The sequence below is a fragment of the Microplitis mediator genome, chromosome 11 (assembly GCF_029852145.1).
Source record: "Microplitis mediator isolate UGA2020A chromosome 11, iyMicMedi2.1, whole genome shotgun sequence".
Lineage (NCBI taxonomy): Eukaryota > Metazoa > Arthropoda > Insecta > Hymenoptera > Braconidae > Microplitis > Microplitis mediator.
In genome coordinates, this window is record NC_079979.1 from 1,506,143 (window position 1) to 1,523,438 (window position 17,296).

Genomic DNA, 17,296 nt, shown 5'->3' on the forward strand with positions numbered 1-17,296 from the left:
TATTATTATCATGATTATTATTAATTGCTAGCCTGGTCAGTGGGGGGAATGCTGTCGAAATTATTACGTGGATGAGAATGGCTTCTGTCAGCACGTGTAAAACTATAAGGAATTGTAAACTATCACAATGATATATTATTAGCAATTCTACAAATAAAAATATTTTCATTTGAAATAATTTAAACAATGTATTATTATTCACCTTGTCATTCGAAAATCAACAAAAGTATTAATGAAATATGTTAGAATGTCCCGTGAGCTTGAAAACACCTGGAAGTTTTTGGCTGATGTCTACAGCAAGTACAGTGCTTCCCCCCTAAGATATCAAACTTGGGGCTCTGGTTCCACCCGCATGAAAATAACATATCGCATGCCAAATGCCAAAAGGGCGTATTACAGCAGTTAGATGGGGTTCCATGCCAAAAGGGCGTATAAAAAATTTTTTTTGCCATTCTTTTTAGAATCGCTCGAAACGTAAAGGTCTGCAGAAAAAAAATTTTACTAACGCCAAAAGGGCGTATCTAAAGATATACGCCCTTTTGGCTTTGGAAATTTTTTTTTGATTTTTAGGCTTAGAACATGTTTACAAAACGATTGGCACCAAAAACAAAAAAATTATACGCCCTTTTGGCATTTGGCACGCGATATATTTTGATTATATATAACAAAATATACCGTAAATATATAATTTTATAAAACGGCAAAAATGTATGTAGAATAAAATATAATATTTATATAGATTCAAAGTTATACTTTGATTTATAATTTAAATTATAAAAAAATATACACATATTTTCATAATATGTAATATAATTATAAAATATAAGTTTTAACTTATAAAATTCATTATAAATTTATATATATTGGAATGATATATAATAGAATATATTTTTTTATATATTAAATATTATATTGTTAAATATATTTTTTTATATAATTGACGTTGGAGAATCTCAAGATATTGAATTGTATATTGTATTATATAATACATTATATATCTAAAAATATAAAATAAAATATGAAAAATAAAGACTTTCAGTTTGACGATGATTGTGAGTATCAATGAGAATATATTTTATTCGAGTAAATTAAGTATGGAGATCGAACTTGAAAGGAAGTTTGTAGAGAGAGTTGTTATGACTATAAATTTTCATTTTTATGATTAATTTTTAATATAAAAAAATAATTACTCAAAATAAAATAAGTTTTAGAGGATACCGAAAGAGCATTCATGGAACTGAAAATTTTTCGAAGCACAAAAGTGTCATGTATATCTTTCAATATATACCAGCTTATATACGAGCATTATATATTATATTATACTGTTAATAATATAATTTGAAATACAAAATCATAATATATATAAACCTATAAATTGATGCTATATAATAAATATTATATTATCTGATATAATTTCAGAGCATAAGTTTTTTTCATGCGGGCAGGAAAAATATCTTAGAAAGGTAAGGTACCCCTTTTACTTTTAAAAGATGGAACTATTGAAAATAGAAGCATGCGCAGTTCTCCTATCTATAAGTATATCTATGTGTATGTCAACAGCTGACTTATAGTAGTGGCTCAAGCGCATGCGCAAGTAAATTCCACTGAGTGTAGTGGGGAAACTGAATTGAGGGGAAATGATAGTAAAATGGGAGGAAATGATATCTTACAGAGGGGTATCTTATGAGGGGAGCCTTGTAACTTAAAATCTTTACAGTACACGGAAAGATTGGAACCCAACTGGTTACTGTTCTGCACCCAACTCAGTACGGTGCTGGAAAAAAATGCTCAATTGTGGTGCAGCACTACACTGATTACTGTGCAAAACCTGACTGAGTGATATTAGTCTACTTGCCCTACTACGAAACTTTGTGGCGAAAAATTGCACATAGGCAACGATTTGTGAGTTGTTTGAACCTACGCTCCAAAAGACTAATACCTTAACGGTGCATAAAATACCCTACCTGGTATCACGATCTAATGATTGAAAGTGATTTGAACATTTTATGGTTTTTCCCCTGGAAAGTATTCATCTACAAATTACCGGGAGTAGAAATGAGAGAAAATTAAAAAAAAAATAAATGTTTGACGGTCAAATAGATTAAGTTCACTGTCAATAATTTACTCGCTAAAAAAATTCGGCTAGTTAATTTTTCAAATTCAAATTTCAGTCGTCGAAATTTACTTTTTTAACAATATATTTTTTGACAATAAAAAAACCACCAAATTGTGTTCTAATTTCCTCTTCTGGAAGGAGAAAATAGCTGTAATTCCAACGAGAATAAAGTTTCCTTAACTTTCGTATTTTACTTCTAAAAATTGAGCAGTTATTTCTCATTCGACTAAATTTAATGCCTCACTTTCTAATGCGTCGGAAACGTTATGAAATAAATACAACTAATAATCATATCCAAGAAAATTTTCACGCTATAGCAGATTCGATAAAAATTATCTGATAATAACTTTTCTCATAAGTATTGTATTCAATCGGGACTTTATGAAATTTGAATACCGGAGCATATGCGAGAACATTTTGAGTTGAGGCCGCCTAGTAGCGAAATTCAAAACTATGAACTAAATAAAAAATTTAAAGAAATAAAATAATCATTTTCGTATCAAAATATACGGGAAATGTTTTACTGATCATAATATCTCTATAAAATTATTTATTATGTTTGGTAATAAATTTAAGGAAAACGTAAACTAACAGAGTGAAAATTCGATGATGTAAAAACATCAAATGAATGAAAAATCACCTAACTAATTTCAGAAGTTTTCACGTCACAGTTAATTGATAGTCTGGATATGTTTATTAAGACACTATTCATAATTCTCGTGGATTTATTTGTTCATGTTTTTCTCAGACAAAATTCTAGATCACTTGACGGCGACTTGCCTCACAGAGAAATAGGTTACACAGGAATAATCAAATACTCGGGACCATAAAATTAAAATCATAAATTTCAATTAAGCACCTTGCATTATAATCTTTATAACTTGGTATATACTTTGTATTACTAATTTGTATACACACGGATATAACCGTAAGGAATACTGAAATTTAGAATTTACAAAATTCCAGCTTATCAGTTTTCTTTTGTCAGCTATCTACAATTTTTTTTCGTCGTAAAATCTGTTTTCTTTTCCTTTTTTTTTTCACCAAACCTAAAACTTTGAATATTGAAAAAAATCCAAATCAAGTACGTGATACATTTCTCTTCGTTCCAAAGAATTTATTAACGCATGTGACTGCCGCACATGTGAGAACTTTAAGTACCGACGCCACCTAGTGACTGAACTCCAAACTAGATTTTTTTAAACTATTTGACGTATTGTTTCCCGAATAGTAATTTTTTGCAATTACGTGAACTAATTTCTTTATAATATATTTTAACCAGAAAATAAAAAAAAAAATTAATTAAATTATTTCAGGCAGTTTTCGAATTGTAAAATTTTTCATGAATTAAAATCTCATAAGTTACTGATGGCTCAGCAAATGTATTATATATTCTTATGCATATATATTTACTAGGGTGTGCCATTTTGAGGCGACTTTTTTTTTCAACAAAAAAACAGGCTGAAAACTTGAGGGAAGGTGAGAAAAGAAGCCTGTTGAAAGCGGAGCTCTTAATATTAATATTTAGAGGTGCCTATTTCTAATTTTCCATTTCCCATTTAAATAACATAGAAAAAAAAATTTTTATTTATTTATTTTTCCAGCTCGGCATTTGCACCTCATATAAATAAGTCCATAGCATAATCTTGTAGAGAATTTAACGCTCTACAGAAAAGGTTTCTTATCATTTTTTGATAAATCCAGCCAGTCGAAAGCTATTGGAGCTGGAAGTCAAATCTAAAAAAAATTTCCAAATATTTTTACTTTTCCAGCAAAACTGTCAGACTTATCAAAAAATGATATAAGATCTTTTTTATAGACAATTTTATTCCCTACAAATTATTTTCAATGAATTTTTTTGAAACTCTGCATTGTGTTCTAGATATTTTCATTTTAATGTTAAGTTCTCAGAATAGATAAGAAGATTATTATTTTTACGAGCTTGGCATTAAAATGAAAATAACTAGAAAACAGTACGGAATTTCAAAAAACTTTATGAAAATAATTTGTAGAGAATAAAATTGTCTATAAAAAAGATCTTGTGACATTTTTTGATAAGTCTGATAGTTTTGTTGGAACAGTAAAAAGATCTGTAAATTCGTTATAGATTAGACTTCCAATAGCTTTCGAATGGATGGATTTATCAAAAAATGATAAGAGACCTTTTTTGTAGAGCGTTAAATTCTCTACAAAATTATGCTATGAACTTATTTATATGAGGTACGAATGTCGAGCTAGAAAAATAAAAAAAAATAAAAATTTTTTTTCCTATGTTATTTAAATGGGAAATGGAAAATTAGAAATAGGCACCTCTAAATATTAATATTAACAGCGCCGCTTTTAACACACTGATAAAAAGATTTTTTAATATTTAACAAGCCTTATTAACTGTTAATAAATGATTTTTAGCAGAGATGATTTAATAAATATTTATTAACAGTTAACAAATCATTTATTAAATGCGATTTATTAACAGTTAATAAATCATTTATTAAAGACAATTTATTAACTGTTAATAAATCATTTATTAAGAGAGTTAAATAAAAAGTGAGCATAAAAGCTCTACTTTGACACTTTTCGTAACCTTATAACTTTTTTGGAAAAAAAATTTTTTTTTATTGTTAACATCCATTAGAAGTAAGTACAAAAAAATGACTTTTTTTTGGTTTTTTAGGAAATCAACCGCTACTCTGCAAATATCGATAAAAAAAATATTGTTTCCAGGGACTTTTTTAGCTTAATGTACCCCCAAGACCCCGGTAAATTTTTAAATTGATCCATCGAACCGTTTTTTGGGAATCATCGATCAAAGTTGAGCTAAACAATTAAAGGAGCAAGTTTTGTTCCTTTAATTGTGTAATCATAATCAAAATTAAAAAATTATTTTTTTTGGACTTTTCTCAAAGTCTTGCATTGGTGACTCAGCAAATGCAAAGAAATGACAAAAAAAATAAAAAATTTCCAAAAAATGTCAAAAAAAATCGAAGAAAAAAGAAAAATTGAAACTTTTGTTTTGTGTTCTAAAATTTTTTTTTTACATTTTTTGGAAATTTTTTATTTTTTTTGTCATTTCTTTGCAAAACTTATAAAATTCCTGTAAGAATCTTGAAAGATTTCTGTAAGGACCCTGAAAGATTTCATGTAACATCCGTCCCTTTTTTTTTTTGATGTCTTACGTACTCAATGTAAGGAAGTTTCATACAAGAATCATCGCGAGTGGGTTCAATTTATTAATCTCTTGCTTTGTTTACTCAATTCAACAATTCCAATCAATGCGATAGATACCTAACTAAGTCAATGCTCCTATGGAATCTCAATCTACTCAGACCTACTACTATTATCTTCATTGAGTAATGAGCGCTCTAATTACTTTTTGTCTAACAAATATTAAATATCCAAATTAATGTCATCAAAGTAGAGGCTAGAACAGGCGATTCGAATTTTTTTATTAATCATTTCAAGATTACAATTCCACTGGCCTCATATTCTGATTAATGCTTCTGTTTGCTACTCCCACTAATTAGTCTAGTTAAAAATATGTCTCGGGGCGGGTTAGAGCCACTATATAATAGGTGACTGGATAATCATCAGATCATTGTTTGTTTACTATAGAGTATCAATGACAACTGGACTGATGTAATTACTTTAAATTTTTTATTCTACTATAATAAACGTATGTCTCTGCATACGTTTTAATAATTGTCGCTTACTAGATTTGTTTTTATCACATCGTTGATGATTCCGGTTATGTAAAATTTACGTAAATTTTATCATTATGATTTATAACTGTTGCAGAATTTATTGAATGCATTGAGATCCAAAGGCAAGATATAAAATCAGTGGCTGTACTACCATCGGCTCATATTATCTCAATAACCAGTGAGTAAATAATTTAAAAATTATCATTATAGCTTTAATATTTTTACAAATGGGCTATCACGATCATTAGAGTATTTTATGATTTTATTTTCGTAACAGAAGAAATTATTTAGATCATATAGATCGATATCTCCGAAACTATTGATCGTTGATCGAATTGTAGCTACAAAATCATTCTCTACAATAAAACTTATGCCATTCCTTAATTTTCATAAGTGGGAGTTATGATTTTTTTAAGTTCAAAAAATAAATTTCTTCCAAAACTGTGAATATTTTCTTATGATCTATCCACCTAGGTCAAGAGAGGGAGTAAAAGGGCATAGGGTCGGTAAAACGGGGTATCCCCTAAACTTTATTAAAACAAAATTTTATTTTTTAAACGGTTCTTAAATATTCCAAAATCTTTTTTGTAATTATAATCAAGCATTATTTTGAATATTTTTTGTTAAACTTTTTCAAAAATCGTGTGTCAGTCGAAAAATGTTAATGGCTTTTGTTTTATGATAAAAACCAATAAAAAATTGGTTAATTCTTTATTTGCATTCAATAGTTGTGTAAAATGTAATTTTTTTGTATGTAAACTTACAAAAAAATTAAATTGAATCAATTTCAATTAACATGCATAAATTTTTTTTCTTTTAATCATTTTTGGGGGTACCCCATTTTGCCCACAAAACTGATAATTTGTTTGTTTCAACGGCAAATGAAATTATTGTTCATTTACTTTGAATATCATTAAAAACAAAAAGATTTAGCGTATTTGAGTCCTCGAAACCTTAGTATTACCTTAAGTACGCCGCTTTACCCCCCCCCCTTCCCCTATATAACCTTGTCAATAAAAATTCTGAAATACTCGCACTTTTCGAGCTGGCCTATATAAACATTTAAAACACGAAAAATGTTTTTCTTCAAAAAATGATGTTTTCTTTCCCCCACTATTTTCTATAATTATATTCTATTATAAATAATAATTACAAATTCTAACAATTTTACAGAACCTCAGCGGAATCGAAACGGAATTTCGATTTTATCATGGCGAGAATTAAAACGCGCTAGGAAGTAGTGAATCACTTATACTCCTTAAAGTCATAAATCAAAACTTGCAGCCATGTCAGAACTGCACGAAGCTATTGTCAATAATGACATAGACTTGGTCGTTGAGCTAATAATGAAGGGTGCTGATGTAAATGCTATACATGAAGGTCAAACACCAATCTATACTGCTCTTGTTTACGGTAGAATCAATATATTTGAACTGTTAGATGACGAAAATGATGAAATTTATCCATCTTCTATGGAGGAAACACCACTTTATATTGCTATCCACCATAATCAAACCGAAATGATCAAATATCTAGTAAACAGAGGTGATAATAATGTGAATCAAATATTCTATTGTTTCGAAACACCATTGAAAATGGCTATCCATGACGCTAACCTTGAAATGGTTAAGTTCTTAGTAAAAATTGGTGCTGACGTGAACAATTACTGTGAAGAAGATGATAGGGACCAATCGCCATTAATCTATGCTATGTCAAAGAGTAACATTGAAATAATAAAATATTTAATAGACAACGGCGCTAATGTCAATGATATAAGCACAAGTCGCCCAGTATTAATCGAAGCGATAGAAGACAATATGTTTGAAGTGGTCAAGTCTCTAATAAAGAAAGGTGCTAATGTAGGAGAAATTTCCGAGTACCTAGACGAAACAATAAAGAATTCTATTGACACCGAACTATGGGATTGTATTAAAAAATACATTCCTCGGGGAAAAAAATGATATATAATTGTATAAATTTATATATAAATCACCATATAAAATTATGTATGAGTTTTGGCCATATATAATTAATGTATAATTTTATAGAATTGTACATAATTATGTAAAATTTTATATAGTGATTTATATATATGTGGCATTCCACGCCAAAGCGACCACTTTTGAACCCGACCCCTTTAGATTTTGCTGAAAATTGTTTCTCTTTTTCTACCCGATCAAAAACGTTTCTTGTAATTTTTTCAAATTTTTTCACCCACAAAAAAAAAACTATAAATTTTTGAAAAAAATGGCTTTTTTAACTTCCCGCTAAGAAAATTGTAAATTTTCAAAAATTCGGGAAGTTATTGGTTTCGGTCCGATTTACGAAAATCGAATTTCCATCAGATGTCGACGTTTCGAGGTCCTAGGAAGCTATCCTGACTAATTTCACGATGATGTCCGAGTGTATGTATGTGTGTACGTACGTACGTACGTATGTATGTATGTAAATATTCATAACTCTTGAACGGATGAACCGATTTTGATCGTTGAGGTGTCATTCGACGCGGCTTGTTAATGTCTTGAGGCCGTAGAAATTTGAACTTAATCGGTAGGGTGCGTTCAGAGATATTTCAAAAATAAAATTTTTTTAAAAATGTTTTATTTGGATAACTTCCAATTTGCTCGATGGATTGATTCCAAAATCTAATCAGCTCTAAAACTCTATAAGCCGCGTCGAATGCCACCTCAATCATCAAAATCGGTTTATTCGTTCAAGAGAAACCGTTGACGAAAGAATTCAAAAAAAATTTTTTCCTTGGTTTTTTTGAAATTTCTCAAAAACGGCTGAATAAATCAATTTCAAAATTCGACCAGCTTTAGAACTTGATAAAACGCGTCGATTGCCACCTCAACCATCAAAATCGGTTAATTCGTTCGCGAGATATCGTGGAAGAAAGAAATGCTAAAAAATGGTTTTTTACAAAACAATGGCATACAAAAGTATTTGCGAGCTCGAAGAGCTCGAAAATATATTCACAATAATGTTTTCGAGCTCAGCGAGCTCGAAAACAGCGGGAAGTTTTGGGGCTGGCCCGCAGGGTCAACTGACAGACCGATTTTTTATTTTGAATAGCTATAATTTTTTCAAAATTCGACTGATTGGGACGTGTTTTTTTTCAAAATTTTTGTTTTTAAATTTACTTTTTGAAAAAAAAAAAATACAAAAAAATTATTGTAACCAATCTTCATTGTTTTTTTTGTAGGACTACTATTTTTATAAGATTTTAAGTTTTCATTGTGAAATGCATTAGACTAACATTAATTATCGTGTCAGTTAAAATATTTAGTGTATTTAATAAATTTCATTATGAATAAAAAAATTTGTTTGGACTTAATAATAATTTTTATAAAGTGTAGTTTGATATTGTGTATTAATGTAGCAAATTTTAATGTTTTAACTTCACAATAATTTTAATAAAATGTTTCAATATTTATCAACTACGGAACAAAAATTCTGACTAATGTACTAATCTTTAATAAATCTAATAATCATTTCTACTTTCTGTGAGATTGAATTATTTTTATTTGAATAAGTAAATTTTGATTTTTTCAAGAGAAAATTTAATAAAGCGCCAATGTAATTTTTACAATTAACTTGAATTTTTTACAATTGATAGTAACTTTTGATGTATAATTGTAATTTCTAATTTTAGATGAAATTTCTCAATATCAAATGATAATTAATATAAATTTAAAAATTACACTTTTGTTTACATAATTTTACTTTTCATTTAGCAGGACGAAATCATTTTTAGATTCAAATTAAGTAAAAATTACAGTTTTAAAATAAAAATTATCAAAGTCGAGAGATATTTTTCAATTTTTTAAGTAATTATCTTTACGAAGGATTGTAATTATTATGATAAATGAAAATTACGATCTAAATAGTAATAATTGAAATCAAAAATTAATTTTTTATAAATCATCGTAATTTTTTAATGGATTGTAATTTTTCATTCGAAATACCAAATTTTCAGTCATGGTTGTAATTACTAATTAATTTTCAGGGCATTTTTCTTCGTGCAGGAAAATTGAGGACAATTGTTATTTTTTAAATATTTCATCGCCAATATCTTCTGAACTAATAGACCACTTTTGACGTTTGAGATGGCATTCGTCGCAGTTTTTCTGTCCCTAATGCTGAAAAATTTTAGAAAATAATAAATTAAACGGGTTTTATTTTATTCGAAAAAAAACCACTTTTTTGAAAGTTTTTCGTTAACGATATCTCTCGAACAAATGATTCAATTTCGATAGTTGGGGTAGCAATCGACGCACCTAGTAGAGTTTTAGAGCCGATTAGATTTTGGAATCAATCCATTAAGTGAATTAATTCGCTCAAAAATTAAAGAATGTTTGAATGCATGCATACACCCGAAAATAATCTCGAAATTCGTCGGTCTAGCTTCCTAGGATCTCAAAAAGACGAAATCTGTTGAACACTCGGTTTTAAAAGATCAGACCGAAACGGATAACTTCCCTTTTTTTTTTAAATTTGAAATTTTCTTAGCGGGAAGTTAGAAAAGTGATAAAACAGTAAGACAGAAATATAACCCCTGTTACAATAATATCAGCATAGAAAAAGTATTTTCAGGTCCTGAGACCTTGGAAATAGTGGAAAGTTTTTAAGTTAGCCTGCAGATTCAACTGTTTTCTAAGATTTATCAAACAAAACTACATGGTATCCAGCTTAGAATCCTATGTGGGCTCCCAGTCTTGGACAGATTTGAAGCAAGACACTTTCGTAAGATGCTAATAGGGTAGTGACAACCTACTGCCACAACTTGTCACCAAGTTGATCGAAATAACTGCCGTTACCCCATTTGTTAGCTCCAACTTGCTGGTAAATTTCTGAGCAACTTTTGTTCTTTATTAAAAGCCAGCAGAACGATCGATCGTTTCTGTGTCAACTTGTCCGTGTACTGCGACAGTAGATTGTCACTTACTTTTTGGAATACTTAAAGTCAAATTGTTGTCAACACTTACAAAGTGACACTTGTGACTTTCTGGCGCCAACTTAAATATTATTGAAGATTGAGGAATTATTTTTACAGTATATTTACTTAGATTAACCTAGATCTATTTAGATTTATCTAAATCTACTTCGACCCACTACTGTTATCGTTTTTGAGTAATTAGCACTTTAATGACTTCTTGTCTTATAAACATCAAACGATCAAATTAATGTCATTGAAGTAGAGATTGGGACAGCCGGTTCGAGTTTCTTACAATCATCCCAAGATTACAATCCTACTGGCCTCATATTCTATTTAATGCTGTTCGATTCTCCCACTACTTGATCTAGTAAAAATTATTTTTTGGAGCCAGTTGAACCACTATATAATAAACGACCGGCTAATCATCGAATCATTAAGTTTGTTTACTATTGAGAATCAATAACAACTGGACTGATGTAATTACTTAAAATTTTTTATTCTACTAAAATAAACGCATGTATCTGCATATTATTTAACAATTACCTCCTACTATATTTTTTTTAATTACATCGTTAATGATCTCAGTTGGGCAAAACTTACATAAATTTCATTATTATGATTTATAACTGTTGTAGAATTTATTGAACGCATTGATATCCGAAGGCAAGGAAAAAATCAGTAGCTGTACTACTATTGGCTAATCTTATCTCAATAACCAGTGAGTAAATAATTTACAAATTATCACTATAGCTGCCATTTTTTTACAAATGGGCTATTGCAGGCATTAGAGTACTTTAAGAGTTTGAATAAGTTTTATCGTAATTCCAGAAGAAATAGAATAGATCCATTTCAACCGAAATTTCAAAATGCTCGCACTGCTAGAGCTGGCCAAGTTACTTTATATTCATTCTAGAGAATATATACATATTTGCAACAAAAAAGTTTATTATCTTCCCCGTGTAAAAAAAATTCGTTCAAAAAAGATTCCAAAAAAGTACCGCATGTGGAACTTCTAAACATGAGACAGATTAGAACTTCGAATGGAACTTTTTTGGAACGTTAGTAATTTTGATGGAAAAAAAAAGTTTTTATGAGCAAATTTAGAGTCAAAAAAGGACGTTCTTGAAAGTTTTTGGAATTTTATGGACGTTTTTTTTAGTTCTATAAAAAATTCAAAAGTAGTGATTTTTGAACTGTTTTGGAATGCCTTTTTAAGTCCATAAAAAAGTCAAAAGTGGTGATTCTGGAACTTTTTTGGAATGTTTTTGGACTGTCTATTTTAGTTCTATAAAAGGTTGTAAAGTAACGATTTTTGGACTATTTTTGAATGTTTTTGGAACATCTTTTTTAGCTTCCGAAAAATGTCAAAAGTGGTGATTATGGAACTTTTTTAAAATGTCCATATAAAATTCGAAAAACTTTCCAAGAACGTCCTTATTTGACTCTAAATTCGCTCATAAAAACTTTTTTTTTACCATCAAAATTACTAACGTTCCAAAAACGTTCTAATCTGTCTCATGTTAAGAAGTTCCACATGCGGAACTCTTTTGGAATCTTTTTGGAACGAATTTTTTTTACACGGGTCCTGGAAAATTGAGGTTCCTAAGCCTAACTTTTTCTTTCATTACCCTAGTAGCGCTGTCATAAGTCGTGCCTTATCAAAAACACCCATCTGGGAATCCAGCCTAGATCCTACGAGGGTTCCTACATGGTGTTTTTGGATAGATTCCCATTTGGTTTTCAATAGGAACCCAGCATAGTTTTCAATATGAATGTTCTCATGAGTTCCTATGGGAATCCATACCATGCCAAATCCATATGGAAATCTAGTAGATCGAATCGAACGGAATATAGTATAGTGTCGAATAGCTCAACTGGAAGAGCACTCGGCGTGATACCGAATTGGTCTGGGTTCGATTCCCAGTTCGGGCTATCTATATTTTTCTCAATTAATCTATAAATTGTCTTATTGAGAAGGTTATTTGCATGTTTCCATGTTCAGGTTTCCACTATATTCAAATCCAGTAGAGATTCCCATGAGTATTTTTACGATGATTTCCCATGGGAGTCTACACCCTATCAAAATCTAGATTGGAATCTTGTATAGATTAGGAATTAGGAAAATTTACGAAAAGCATCACGTTATTGATACAACTACCATAAAACGTGTATGTGTTTTCATAAACTTTCTTGGAGTACGATAACTAATTTAGTGATTTATTAAAATTATTTGTAATTTCTGTTAAGATGATATACCTCTTGAGTTAATTAATAAATTAATCTTATTACAAATACTGATTTGAAGGGTATTAATTAATCAATTTTTTGTTAAAAGGGTGCTGACTTAAAAGCTCAAATTGGTGGTAAAATGTCATTTACTTATTTTCAATTAAAACGCCGCAATCAGAATATAGTTATTTTCGAAGACTATTGTTCAGTCGGGCCAAAATTACATGAAGCTATTGCTAATAAAGACACTGAATTGGTTATGAAATTGATAGATGATGGTGTTGATATAGAAGCTATACATCAAAATCAAACACCACTTTTCAGAGCTGTCTGTGAAAGCCAAATTGAAATAGTCAAACATCTTGTAGAGAAAGGTGCCAATGTAAAGGCTACTTGTGAAGAAGAAACATTACTTTCGGCGGCTGTTTCTCATGGTCGAATCAAAATAGTCCAACATCTTGTAGAGTATGAGGCTCATGCAGTGGCTTCTTGTGAAGAAGAAACATCACTTAAGGCTGCTTCTCAAGATCGGATTGAAATAGTTAAATATCTTATAGAGAATGGCGCCGATAAAAATGATATAGTCGGTAATCAAAATCTGATCTTCAGGGTTGTTCTTCATGGTGAAATCGAAATGGTTGAATATCTAATAAAAGAGGGTTATTGCCAAGTCAATGATATATATAATAATCATATCCTATTGAATATCGCTGTAAATAAGGATAGACTTGAAATGGTTAAATGTTTAGTGGAGAACGGCGCTGATGTTAACAGTTTCGATGGTAAGACACCAATAACTTTGGCTGTTGAGTTGGGTCGAATCGAAATAATTAAATATCTTATAGAAAATGGTGTTAATTTAAATCCTGATAAAGGCGAACCGCCAATAATTGCGGCTATTCGTAGAAGTAGCTTAGACTTAGTAAAATTGCTGGTCGATAATGGTGCTAATGTAAAAGCTACTTACAAAAACAAAAGTGCAATGGCATGGGCTGCTCCTAAGAGCCGCGAAATGTGGGATTATCTTGAAAAGAAACTATAAGAGATGGAATCACATCGTCGTGGAGGAACCGGATATCATCGTAGATGTTTTTGAATGAAGGCTACCTTAGTACCCTAGTGAAGTTTGTAAGGAAGTTTTAAGTAGATCTGCGTCTTCAGTCTTCAGTAAATCTCCACCATCAGTCTTAGACAAGTTCGAGGCAAGATACTTTCGTAATATACCTTGAGTAAATCTGTACTATAATTTGCTCAAGACGGATTAGCTTCGCGAGCCAAGCCTATTCTTACAGCCGACTCTGTCTAAAGGTTCTCTGCCTAAAGGTTCCCTCTGTCTATAGGTTCCAGGATACATTGCTTAAAGGTTCCCGGATATTCCCCCACCTGCTTTGTCGGGTGACGAATCACAATTCAGTTTTCGAGCGCTAACTTTAAATGCACGTTTTTTTGAGGTTATGTTTACTGCGCAATGTGTTCGTTTCAGCGTGCGCCTCGGCGCTCGAGGGGAATATATTGTAGGGGAAGTGCTAATGTTGGGGAGGGAACCTTTAGGCAATGGTCCTGTCCTGACGTAGAACCTTTAGACAGAGTCGACTGTACCTGGGTTCTTCAGTTGGTATAATAACGTAATATTTTGAGGTTCACTCCACGTTTATATGTTTTCGTTGAGATAAAATTAAAAATGACATTGACAAATCAAACAGTGGAAACTTAAATTACTAGTTATGTAGGATATATTAAATAAATTTAATTTTAAGATTAAAAGTCATCGAGATCGACTATGCGTATGCAAGTGCCCTCTCTAAAATGATTACTACATGCATAACCATCACAACCACAATGATAACGGCCAGAAAGTTCACACTAACAGAAAAATTTATTTCGATAATAAATAAAAATCAATTGTTCTAAAAATTTTATTTCTAGTTGATGAAATTTTCATTTTATTTTCTTCCAGTAGAAACTAGAAGAAGTTTTTTCCGATTTTTAAAGTATACGTTTTCATTGGAAATTTGAATCTCTACAAAAAAAAAAATGATGCGAGTTTGTAAATTTCAAATTTTAAAAGTTAGAGGATTATATTAAAAATTTAATTCAACGTATTTTCGCGGATTTAGAAAAAATTCGATGCAACTTTTTAAATTTCCACATTGGGATCTAGGCTGGTTTCCCATATGGATATTTTAGATAGAGTAGCGAAATGTTGAGTATAAGCTTATTATCGGAATCACCCTAGGATCAAGGATCTGTTTACATGGGGGCCGAGGCCACAGCCACACCCTTGTAGGAAAAAAAATATTGACAACGGGGCCAGTCTTGGCACAATACTGGGCTACCGAGGCTCGGCCTCCCAAGGTTGGTCCGAGATCCAACCAACGTTGAAGTGACGAGTCTTGGTTTGCCAGTCTTGGGCCAAGATTTAGCTATTATACAAGTGACAAGCCTTGGTTTACCAGTCTAAATAACAAATGGTACCTAAAAACCCCTGGCTTCTGTGAATAGCGTAACAGCCTAGTGGATAAGACGCTTGCCTAGCAGTCATGAAGGACCAGGTTCGAGACCCAGCAAATGCAAAAAAAAAAATTAGTTTCATCGATCCACCTGATTTCTCTGTGTACAAATTTATTTCCATATGTTACCATCACGCACATGTCTACTAATATTTTTTTTTTTTTAATTTATTTTTAATAAGCATAGGTGCTTATTTAGCAACAATCTTGGCACAATACTTATTCTAAGTCTTGGCACAATACTAACATTCAGTACTGACACAGTACTGATTTTCAGTCTTGGCAGGAAGTTATCATTTGTATGCTTAGACGGACTTGGGCCAAGCTTGGATTTCAAGCTTTCCCCAGAGTTGATAAGTCTTGCGCCAAGCCTCGGCCAAGCTTGGGCCTATTGTTTCTTCCTATATGGGCATGGGACTAATTAGCGCCAACTTTTTGACGAAAATCTGGTGATATCAGGGCCAAGATGTCATCAACTGTCTACAAAAATTTAGTAAAAGTTTACTTGGAAACTATTCAAGGGGATCGTTTATCAGTAATTGATATAAATACTATTAAAGATTAATAAATTCTTGCCACAGTGTATTTACTTAAATTAACCTAAATCTACTTCGACCCACTACTATTATCTCCTTTGTGTAATTAGCACTTTAATGACTTCTTGTCTGATAAACATCAAACGATCAAATTAATGTCATTGAAGTAGAGATTGGGACAGCCGGTTCAAGTTTCTTACAATCATCCCAAGATTACACTCCTACTGCCCTCATATTCTGATTAATGCTGTTCGATTCTCCCACTACTTGATCTAGTAAAAATTATTTTTCGGGGCTAGTTGAACCACTATATAATAAACGACCGGCTAATCAACAGATCATTAAGTTTATTTTCTATAGAATATCAATAACAACTGGACTGGTATAATTATTTCAAATTTTGAATTGACTAAAATAAATGTATGTATCTGAATATATTTTAATCATTGTCTCTTACTAAATTTTTTTGAATTGTTAATGATTTCAGTTGGGTAAAATTTATGTAAATTTCATTATTATGATTTATAACTGTTGTAGATTTTATTTGACGCATCTAGATCCGACGGCAAGAAAAAAATCGGTGGCTGTACTACCATTGGCTAATTTTATCTCAATAACCAGTAAGTAAAAAATTTTGAACAATTATAGTAGAATCTCCTTAATGTTAACAATCCTGTCTTCCAGTACATTTTTGCGCACGACCAATCAAAAAAATCTCAGTGGCGGGCAATTCAAATCTTCCCATGTGCATCTATATCATTGTATAGATTAATTCCTAACCTAAAAATGTAGATACATGATAGAAAAACAATTATTCGGAAATATGTTTAAATTGGCCATATATAGTATTATGGACTAAATATAGTTTTACATACATTTTTACCATGTACGGTTTTTCATACGGGTAGATAGATCGATATCTCGGAAACTATTAATCGCAGATTAAATTGCTTTCGATAAAAATTGTAGATAAAAAACCACGCTTTGAAATGAGACCAACCCCGTTCCTTAATTTTCATAACTTTGAGAGCTATGAATTTTTAAAGTTCAAAAAATAAATTTTTTCCAAAACTGTGAATATTTTCTTATGATCTATCCATCTGTATAACCTCGTCAATATTAATTCTAAAAACTGCATATGAACATTTACAACAAGACAAATCATTTTCCTTGAAAACTAGTGTTTTCTTCCCCTTATTCTTCTCTATAATTATATACTACTATAAATAACAATTTTACAAAATTACAGCGGAATTGAACCAAAA

At 30.8% G+C, this 17,296-nt stretch overlaps 2 protein-coding genes across 7 annotated transcripts in view; one reads left to right on the forward strand and one right to left on the reverse strand.

Moving 5' to 3' along the window:
• The window catches only part of LOC130677065 (uncharacterized), a 95,866-nt gene extending 95,679 nt beyond the window's left edge, over positions 1-187 (forward strand). For all 5 annotated transcript variants that reach the window (XR_008991519.1, XR_008991518.1, XR_008991520.1 and 2 more), the window contains one exon: positions 32-187. Coding sequence is in view for 1 of the 5 variants with exons in the window: in XM_057483643.1 (XP_057339626.1) it covers positions 32-100 (69 nt within the window). In the remaining 4 variants the exon portion in view is untranslated. The remainder of the gene's footprint in view (positions 1-31) is intronic.
• LOC130677064 (ankyrin repeat domain-containing protein 6) overlaps positions 1-17,296 on the reverse strand; it is a 153,569-nt gene that overhangs the window by 105,548 nt on the left and 30,725 nt on the right. The window lies entirely within an intron of this gene.